Consider the following 11,281-nt stretch of genomic DNA (forward strand, 5'->3'; position numbering starts at 1 on the left):
ACCCCATATTAAATACCAAAGTCCAAGGCAAACACAGCAATATTCGTTGATTCCACCGATGAAAGCCACTTGTGGAATTAAAGACCCAATTCAAAGATTCTAGCACAAAAGCATTACGGGCATCGAGGCAAGCACGCGTCCACCGTATCTTTAAAAATCAAGATTCAACTGATCCAACACACAAATATTGCCTTTTGCATGCATTTCATGTGTCAGTAGCAGTGCATGCATTTACCACTAGGCCAGAGTAACCGCAATTACGTATTATTGTGGTCGAATAGCTCAGTTCAGAGGGAACCACTTACAACTATTGAATTGAGTCCTTCGAGTTCGTCCTTTGTGCATGATCTGAATAGTCAAGAACGGTTAGGTGACGGTAATGTTCTCGATATAAATCCAAGTGAGTCTGTTTAACTCGACTCTTGCTCTGATAGCACAGTTTCAGTTGTTGAGATTAGTGAATGTTGTCTGTTTAAAGTTGACGCTATTTTCTTTCATGCCAAATCGAGTTGGTGCTTGGATGAGCTCAAGCTCATGATGGAGGGTTTCGATTCGTTTCATGCGATGTGAATCTGATCATATATATATATATATATATATATATATATATATATATATATATATATATATATATATGTTTATTTGACTGTAATTGCAGTTAATGTGAACGGGTTCCCGTGTACGGATGCAAGCATGGTTACTGCAGATGACTTCATGTTCAGGGGCCTAGATATTGCAGGGGATACAGGTAACATGATGGGATCCAACGTCACTTCGGCCAATGTAATGCAGATACCAGGATTAAACACCTTGGGAATATCCATGGCTCGGATTGATTTCGCTGCTCCTCTTAGCCTTAATCCCCCTCACACTCATCCACGGGCCGCAGAAATCTTGGTGGTCATGGAGGGTACTCTCTCAGTCGGCTTTATCACCACTGCCAATAAATTGTTCAGCAAAACGCTTGAGAAGGGAGACGTGTTCGTGTTCCGCAAAGGTGTGGTGCACTTCCGTGAAGTGTACTGAGCTTCGATGGGGCAGAAGAGATGAGCATGTTGAAGCCCTACACATAGTTGAGAAGAAGACAACTGTGGACTTTGAAATTCATGAAGAGAAGCTGCGATAAGCGGAAGATATGCTCTTTGTGGTGTTGGAGAGATAAAACACAGAAAGGTCAGAAACTGCAAGCACTGGCAGTCAAGAAGGATACTCTTGGAACTCCGAGCTTCCTCGCAGTTTTTTGTGGAAAGGAGACAACCCCGTCTGAGATAATACATGTAACTGGAGGAACGTCTGGTTGAGAATGTTTCAACTTAGCAAGCAGAGGCCACCCCGGGGGCAAGGCTTTTCTTGCAAAACCCAGATCAGGCAGACTGCAGGCCACCTTAACATTGAAGAGCGATTACAGATGATAAACAAGAAGGTGCAATTCCAAAAACAATTGGAAGACAAAGGTGCAAAAGGTACAGTTTTCTCCTAATATTCTTTTTTTTAATATGTGCAAAATAATATGTGGTTGAAAGCAAAATTCATTAGGATAATGCACTTCATGGAAGGGATACAGTTAATTGAGATTAAGGAAATACGTGATGAGCATCATATGTCAGAATAATATTATTACCGAAATGCTTGTATCTGGATATAAGAAGGAAAAATATAGAGTGAGGAAGTATAGAATTCCATTATTATAATAAACTAGAGTTCTAATGCGATAATGCCTCGTATGTTGGCTTGAGATTAATAAGAAAGAGAAGTCGTCATAGCAATATCGGTTTGTTCGTATGGGAATTCTGTATGTTAAGGTCATAATCTAGTGCTTTGGATGAATATACTTACGGCTGGAGATATGAACTATAATCAATCTGTTATGTCACTATAGTTTGGCTTATCTAGACTTTAGTAGTTGAACTCTTCCATTAGAATACTACAAAGCAATAAATTGTAGAAACTTCTTGCACTACAAAAGTTATAGAGAATATGATATTCTGAATAGTTGAATTTAATAGTTGAATTTATTAATTGATTATTAAGTTATTGAGTGAAAATCAGATTATGGGAAATTCATTATCCTTTTAAATCATGAATATAGGAATATTGTTTTAAGTTTAATAGGTGAACTTATTAGGCATGTGAGGAAATACAATTTATCTGGTTAAGTAACAGAGGATTACTGTTTGCACTTAAAAGTAGAACTGTACCCTAAGACTGCAGACTTACAGAGTAACTATTGTTGTGGGTGAAGCCATTATTGTAAATAGAATACAGAAGGGAGGATAATCCTAGAAATAAATGTCATCATCCCAAATTTTCTATGTGGAAAAATTAATTCTATAAACCTGGTAAAATTCAACGACACCGATAAGTTTTATACCTTGTCTTCTGTGGTGCAGGTGCAGATGAAAGGAGCCGCACAAATTCATTCTCCAAAACGTGGTATAGGAACCAGCGCTCTCTCCATTTCTGCCACTCCTCCGTTGTTCCCACTCCTGCAATTGCATGCTTCGCGAGGTTTTTAGAATGAATTTTTCCAGTTTTCTAAAGGTCATAACTTCAATGGATCAAGACACTTGGAAAAAGCCATAGCAGTTGTCGAAGCCATAGCAGTTGTCAACGAAGTCGTGGCAGCTGTACATGCAGAGACAGTGAGATGCTTGTTCTCTTAGTATACTAAAGAAATATACTATGATTGAAATTTGATTTTTTGATTTAATGCTAGCATTACTTGCAAGCTAAATTTTTAAATCTCTAAATGTGAAGCGCAAATATGATATAACCTTATGTTTTTAGCCTCCCCGCCTCGGGAAGAGGCTAAATAAGACGATCAAATGGATTGTTGTTCAAAAAGTTTGGTTATTCATCATAGTAGCTACTTATTCAAGATGATAAATAGCTTAATTTAATGCTAAAAACGACATTTCGATTCCTATAGTCCCTGGCCATTGCCAGATGGCAGGGACTAATAACATGTTTGCTATATTTTGCCATGGTTGAATAGAATGTTTGCTATATTTTTTCCATTGTTTGTTTCATGCAGATGTATAATGCCTTTCTTTACCGAGTATTCCATTTGTATATGTTTGTCTGGAACAATGTGCGCTGAACAAATTCTTTGCCCCCTTCGATACAGATCGTTGAGCATATCTCAGATGACATCGCCATTAGACTTTATTCAACCAAACAAAACAAATCCTTCTTAACCAAAAATTGACGTTAGTAACATGATTAACTAGGAAGTTATACTAGGTTTACAAGGTTATAACTATTAACTTAACATATTTCTCATAATTTCCAACTCTAATGTATTTGGTTATCCATTTCCACTAAATTTGAGAACATGTAGAGACTGCAAATTGAGTTTAATGCATGTGGATATGTATATAGGCTCTTCCGTATCTTCGCTCTTTTATTTTCCGAGTTACTCTTAGGTTTATATATATTTAATTTAAATATTATTATAATTCAATAATTTTCGCCTATATGTAAAATTAATGATTTTTTTAAACTAAAATATGGGGAAAAATAATTTTTTTATTTTGACAACTGTTTTATTATGATATAGTAAAATGCTTAATTTGTTTTTACTTAATACTATGTCATTTCAATAATTAAGAATACGAAGTATTTTGGTAAGTTTCTAAAAAATTATACATAAAATTTAGGAAGTAAATTAGTTAAAAAGTTCTTAAAAAAACAAAAGAAGTATGACATATTATTTTGGTGTTTATATAAATTATTAATTGAAAATTAGATTATAATTTTTTATTATTTAATATTTTTAAATAATTTATTGCATTAATTATGAGTGATTTCTTTGTGGCTTAACATTAAATTGATACATATTTTTTTCATATTAAAAGTAAATATTTCAATAAAATAATATTTCAAAAAAATAATAAAAAGTGTGTTGACAATATATGAGTATTGAACCTTGCTCAATAATAAAAATCTTATTAATATAAATTATTTAACTCTTAATATCAAATCGTCCTCATGGCATATAACATAGGAAGCTAACATAGTTTTTAGAGTCTATCTGCTATGAATTTCTTAATATATATATATATATATATATATTGTGAGTTCTATCTACGGAGGCCCTTCTCTCCTCTATACGGACTATAAGTGATCTTTACGGATACACATTCTCTACACACCTTGTTTTGCAACTGGATTTCGTATGTGGAAGGCTTTACATGCACTGGAAATATCACTACCCAAAGAAGTATCTAACAAAGGCACTAATTTTAAGCTTGCAAGGTTAATCATCGTAGGGAGAACCTCTAAGTAGTTTCCAAACACAAAGAACATGGATTTGTCTGTTCATGCAAAGTGCATTTGATGCCACTGAAGATTATGTTCATGCAATGAACCTTTAGACTCTTTGGCATTCTCTTCCTAAGCCGAAGCCTAACTATTTGGCCTGCATTATTTTCTTGCATTTGTTGGACTATGATTTTGGCAAAAAATTAGATTGTATCTTGGTTGAGAAGCCATGAGGCACTCACTTCTTTTCCATTAACATGTGGGTTTGGTCACTACATGGTCGTGGCACAAGATGTCAATACCCTATCTTGCAAGCTATCCTTAAGTTATTTTTTGTGGTTCGTGTATGGGGCCTTGCCATCAATTATACAAAGATCTATATTTGTGATTCATTCTGTGATTGTATGTCACAAGATTCCCACAGAATGATGAGAGGATTAAGGTATGCATGAGGGTTCGGATGCACAGTAACTCGCCTGAAGAAGTCAAGTAGAGGAAATAAATTTACATTCCTCACCATATATGTCGAATCAAATTTGTTGGCTATAGTTTCTTTTCCCTCAAAACACAAGAATTCTAGAATACTTAGGATGATAGGAGTGACACAGTTAATATGGTTGTTGACATTGCCCAAGCAAGGGAATCTTTTCTCTAGTCATTTACTTCTTCTTTCTTATTTTTAAATATTTAGTTTCTTATTTTTTTCATCATTATGATACTAGAAGAAGCTTTTGTTCCTTTGTTAGTTCTAACTATGTTCCATGAAAGAGAGACATGGTTGATATTTTTCTCACTAATGATCCAAAATGGATTTTGGATAGACTCCTAAGTCTAAGTGGTCCTCACAGAGGAAAAATCAAAGTCCAAGGAAGTTCTTGGAAATAGCCCCATTGTAGAGATCTTTTCCTTCTGAATCTACTGCAACTAGAATGAGCTAAAATGGACTTAGGATGTAGAAGTTATCGCATGTAGAAGATGCCTTGTTTCTTTGGAAAAAGAGGCAAAAACCCCTAAAAATGGCAAAAAACCCTTAAAAGGGAAATCACATCGGAAAAAGGAAAAGGCCAGATTTAAGCAGAGGCAGAGGAAACTCCGATCCGTCTATTCGATCGATTAGATCGGAGGCAGACACATATGCAATATCGGAACCCTGGAATTAGCGATTGAGATCATGCGATTTGCTGATCACCGGTGACTGGATCGGCAAATCGGCATCCATGATGTACAAGACCCCTGGGTCGTGTGTGATGCAAGATGCGATAAGTGATCGTGATGGGCAATCTAAGCCGTCGAATCACGAGAGTAATGGATGGCTAGGATTGGATCAGTGATCAGCGATTGCCGGACCCAATGGATTTCATAGGCATAATTTATAATGAAATCTGGTAAACAGGAATTTTTGTGTATTAACGATTTTCGGTGAAAAACCCAAAATACAAAGAAACGATGCCAAAAGCAATAAAACAGACACGAAGGAGAGTTATAAGCCTGATTAAATAGAATTTGAGTTCTGTAAAGGCAGATTTCAGGCGGGCCTCAAGCGGTAAACGGTTTTGGGCTGGCTCCACCCGATCCCACTGACTAGTCAACACGTGGTTGGTGGAGGAGAGAGGAAAACTAATTTTTCAGGTGGGTAACCTCCATACCCTTAAGCGACCCGAAAATGCATTATGACCGTTGGATTGGAGATCACACAGATCAACGGTGGAGATTGTGTCAGTAGCCAAAGGTCGACCCGATACGATTATAGGGATGCGATAAGTTTTCAAATCTGATAAAAGGATTTTGTAAGGTTTTTCAATGATTTCCCGTGTATTTGGGATTCTGCCCAAGAGACTTCTGTGATGCGATATACTGCCAAATGGCGGACCCGATAGGGATGTTAGGGGCGATTAAAGGGAGTTTCACGTCCAAAATACACGTCCAATAGTGTATTTTCCGAGAAAATGCCCGTGTAATGGATTTTCTCATATTTTTGGGTTATTTCCTATGAAACAGACCTGATTCCTTCTGTAATCGGTCCTGATCATCATGGCATGTTGTAGCAGGTGTTTTTACCAGCAATGATGCATTTGGAAGTGACAGAGCTGCAAAGGAGCAATGAATCACAAAGAAATGACTAGGGAAGCCAAATAGCCAGGAAGATACCTCAAAGGAGCCAAAGAGCACGATTGAGAGCATGGAGAAAAAGAATTCAAAAGGCAGAGCAAAAGGCAGAAGGAGTCGAAAAACTACTGCGCAGAGCGGCTGAGGGAGCCTTTAGGGTCACTTGAAGTTAGAGTGAAAAGAAAGAGAGCTGAAGGTTGTATAAAGCCAAAGAAGCCAAGCCAAAAAGCCAGAGCCAAGAGCCAGAGCCAAAGCCAAGAGCCAGAGCCAGAGCTGAGAGCCAGAGCGAGAGATAAGAGCCAATAGTGAGAGCTCCAAGAGCTTGTAAGAAAGGACTTTTCCATAATCCTAGAGAGCCTAGTTGAGTTAACTAGACCTCAAGGAGATGTAGCCCAAGAGTTTTGGGTGAAATCCATATTAGATTGTTGCCTTATGTGTTTTCTTATTGTTTGATTTGTCTACTGTCATATGTATTTACATATTAGCATGCTTGATTGACATAGCAAAGACTGCTTGTCTAAAAGGTGTTTAAACAATTAGAGGTTGATTGTATTCTTGTCTTGCAGACTGACTATTGTTTGAGTTTGCAGAGAAGAACAGAAAGCTATTGGTAGCTCAGTCCATGAAGGACAAGAAGAAAGAAGAAGTCATTAGCATAATGACAACTTCTACAAGTGAGTCCTCAAATTCGTCTTTCTTCATCACAAGACTCTTTCATGAAGACATGAAGCAAGAATTGTCCACCATGATGGATACGGTGAGACAAATGTATGAGGATGGAAGGAAGATAAGCATACTAAGAGAGCAGATAAATTCCATGAAGGAAGAGAAGCAATTAATTTCTGACAAATCATAGGAAATGGAGAGGCAACTTCATATTGCAAATATGAACCTGAAAAGGATGCATGAGTTGGAGACATAGCTCTCTGTTACCCAAGAAGCCTTAATCAAGTATCAGCTTGAAGAAGAGGTAAACCATTCCAGTTTTTCTTCAAATTCCTCTAAGGATGCCTATATTGGTTCCTTTGAGAAACATACCAAAGGCATAGGTTCCAAGCTACTGTCCAAGATGGGCTATGAAGGAAAGAGCTTCGGAAAGCATGCACAAGGTATTTTTGAACCAATAATGGTTGAGGAGAGGCCTAGGTATTTGGGTCTTGGCTATGGAAAGTCTTATGGAAAGAGTTCCAAAGCTGCCATTAAGGCCATTGAAACAGCTCCAAGAAGGGATTGTAGTGTAGAGTGTGAAGATTGTATTCAAGAAGAATGCAATAGCTTGAAACATCATTTGTAGGATGCAGGTATTCAGAGGCACAGACTTGAACTAGAGAGTTGGGGAGACTATGACAACCTTGAAGAGATTGATGGTGTTCCAAAGGGAGCCACTTCTTCATTCAATTGACCTCCTCATGAAGGCAATAAAGGTGAAAGAGGCAAGTATAAGTCTGGTTCAAAACATTTTCCTTTTGATTGTGCAAAGCATGATAAATTTCCACATAGATATGGGAAAATAATTGCTTGTTCCATTTGTGGTTTGGATAACCATAATGTTTCTAGATGCTGGAAGAGAATGGCCACACACAGGAAACTTTCGAAGGAAAAGAAGAAAGAAACCAAAGGTCCATTGGACAAGGCATATCATGCTGTCAAGAGGATGCATATGCAGTGTACTTACTGCCATGAGCAAGGACATCTTGCTACAAATTGTTGGACTTTCAATCCAGCAATGGTTCCACAAAAGTTGGAGAGAGTTGAAAGAGTAGATGGAAGAAATGGAAAGGAAGATTCCATGGATTATGTGTCTCATGATGATTCACATGATGATGTTGATGTGCAGATGAAGGTAGTACCTTTGAAATGGATAGGTAAGAAATGTTAGAGTTCTTATCTGATTAAGATCGCATGTCTATTGATGCATCTGTTTGCATTTCTTGCTACAACATTATATTTCATTTCAACTTCGAAAGTATAGTGTGCTTAAGTGAAAGTTGAAGGATGAAATGCATGCATGAGCATGAGATGCATGAACACAGGGATGTGGATGATTCCTTTTTTTTGAATATGTATGTGTAATTAACTTGTAGGGTTGATTGCTTTGACATGCATGTGATGCCATGTTGACTTGGAAGAAGTTAACTTGGTCTCCAAATAAAGATAATGCTGAAGCGTTTCATCTTTCGAAAAAGAGTCCTAATGGTCTTTTTCTACATGCTTGACTTGAAGAGTCATTTTTTTAAAGGCATATTTTGTGAGCTTGTTATCTAGTCCACCAATTGTATGCAAATGTAAGACATGGAGGTGTCCACAAGCTGTGAAATCTATTTCTTTTGTTGAATCAGGAGTTTAGGCCATCCAATTGTTGTCTTTATTTCTGTTGTTGTTAACAGTTGTTGTTGACAACTTGATGAATAGGTACAAATGAATTTTTTTGTGGAGCAGATGTATTTCACATTGGTTTGAGCCACCTTGGATCAATGATCAAGGCAGAAGAGTTCAAACTACCTTCTATGACCATTTCAGCAGAAGTTTTGCATGAAGGCAAGAAGGAAGACAGTTCTTCCCAACAGAACCAGCACATCCAGAGAGAAAAGTGGTTAGAGACTTTAGTCGAAAGGCACTATGCAAGGCAAGTGTAGGGAGGCTAAAAGAAGAGGGTGTTGTTACTGTCATTTACTGCTCAGATTAGTATATCAGTCTTTCGTAGACCAAAATTTCTTTTAGTGGGAAGGCGTGATCCAAAATGGATTTTGGGTAGACTCCTAAGTCTATGTGGTCCTCACAAAGGAAAAATGAATGTCCAAGGAAGTTCCTAGAAATAGTCCCATTGCAGAGATCTTTTCCTTCTTAAACTACTACAACTAGAATGAGCTAAAATGGACTTAGGATGCAGAAGTTATAACATGCAGAAGATGCCCTATTTGTTTGGAAAAAGAGGCAAAAACCCCTAAAAATGGAAAAAAAACCCATAAAAAGGGAAATCGCATCGGAAAAAGGCAAAGGCTAGATTTAAGCGGAGGCAGAGTAAACTCCAATCCACCGATTGGATCGATTGGATTGGAGGCAGACACATATGCGATATTGGAACCCTAGAATTGGCGATTGTGATCATGCGATTCACCGATTGCCAATGATTGGATTGGCGAATCAGCATTGGTGATGTACAAGACCCCTGGGCCATGTGCAACATGAGATGTGATAAGCAATCGCGACAAGAAATCTTAGACATCATATCATGAGAGGAATGGATGGCCAAGATTGAATTGGTGATCAATGATTGCCAAACCCGACAGATTTTATAAGCATAATTTATAAAATTTGAAATCCGGTAAATGAGAATTTCTATGTATTAATGATTTTCATTGAAAAACCCGAAATACAAAGAAACGACACCCGGAACGATAAAACGGACCCAAAGGGCAGTTATAAGCCCGATTAAATAGAATTTGAGTTCCGTAAAGGTGGATTTTAGGCGGGCCTCAAGCGATAAATGGTTTTTCTCTGTCTCCACCTGATCCCACTGACTGGTTGACACGTGGCTCGCAAAGAAGAGAGGAAAACCGCCTTTTCGTGCGGGTAACCTCTGTACCCTTAAGCCACCCGAAAATGCATTATGACCGTTGGATCATAGATCACACAGATCAACAATGGATATTGTGTCAGCAACCAAAGGCGGACCTGATATGATTATAGGGGGATGCGATAAGTTTTCAAATCCGATAAATGGATTTTGTCAGGTTTTTAAATGATTTCCTGTGTATTTGGGATTTTGGCCAATACACTTTTTCAATGCGATATACTACCAAATGGTAGACCCGAGAGGGATGTTAGGGGTGATTAAAGGGAGTTTCATGTCCGAAATACATGCCTGATAGTGTATTTCCCGGGAAAATTCCTATGTAATGGATTTTCTCATATTTTTGGGTTATTGCCTATGAAATGGCCCTGATTCCTTCTATAACCACTCCTAATCATCATGCCATATTGTAGCAGGCGTTTCTACTGGCAATGATGCATTTGGAAGCGACAAAGCCATAGAGGGACAATGAATCACAAAGAAATATCCAGGGAAGCCAAAAAGTCGGAAAGATGCCTCAAATGAGCCAGAGATCATGATTGAGAGCACGGAGAAGAAGAAGTCGAAAGGCAGAGTAGAAGGCAGAAGCAGGAGTCAAAAAACTATTGTGCAGAGCAGTTGAGGGAGCGTTTGTGTTCACTTCAAGTTCGAGTGAAAATACAGAAAGCTAAAGGTTGCAGAAAGACAAAGAAGCCAGGCCAAAATGCCAGAGCAAAGAGCTAGAACCAAGAGCCAGAGCCAGAGCCAAGAGCCAGCAACAAGAGCTTCAAGAGCTTGTAAAAAAGGACTCTGCCATAATCACAGAGTACCTAGTTGAGTTGACTAGAGCTCAAGGAGATGTAGCCCAAGAGTTTTGGGTCAACTCCATGTTAGATTGATGTCTTATGTGTTTGGTTATTGCTGCATTTGTCTGCTATCATATGTATTTACATATCAGCACAAACAACAAAATTTAAAAAGCACATAAATAGTTCAAAACAAACATAATCATACAACTATTATTCAAGCACATATTATCAATTCCGCATTGGTTAATCAATAAGGCTTGGGATAATTTAAGCTTTGGAAGTGGGAGAGGTCCTTGTAAGCTAGACAAGGAGCCTAAGTGCCCCATTTTCATATCAACTAAGAACCTATGGTGGCTAGTCAATGGTTAACAACCTATGGATACTAAAGATATGTTTTTATGTGAGGAATTATGTAATCTTGCAAGAGGAATTATTGGTCATATAGTTTTAGATTTCTCTAGGTACATATTGAGACTAAAGATAGTCAAGTTCACGTATGGAACATTTTAGATTCCTTACTTGATAACTCTCATGATGTATCTATTTAATA

At 37.7% G+C, this 11,281-nt stretch overlaps 1 protein-coding gene across 1 annotated transcript; it reads left to right on the forward strand.

Moving 5' to 3' along the window:
• Nucleotides 1–693: 693 nt before the first annotated feature.
• Nucleotides 694–1,026, forward strand: LOC149158628 (germin-like protein 1-1). Its single transcript, XM_089434053.1, has one exon. It carries the CDS (start codon nucleotides 694–696, stop codon nucleotides 1,024–1,026), a length of 333 nt encoding a protein of 110 aa, XP_089290179.1.
• Nucleotides 1,027–11,281: the final 10,255 nt, after the last annotated feature.

This window comes from Pinus tabuliformis, chromosome 5_2 (genome assembly GCF_031772625.1).
Source record: "Pinus tabuliformis cultivar Carrire ecotype Pingquan chromosome 5_2, CPIR1, whole genome shotgun sequence".
Taxonomy (NCBI): domain Eukaryota; kingdom Viridiplantae; phylum Streptophyta; class Pinopsida; order Pinales; family Pinaceae; genus Pinus; species Pinus tabuliformis.

Coding starts and splice junctions, on each gene's coding strand:
- LOC149158628 (XM_089434053.1), top strand. CDS start 694: ATGGTTACTGCAGATGACTTCATGTTCAGGGGCCTAGATATTGCAGGG.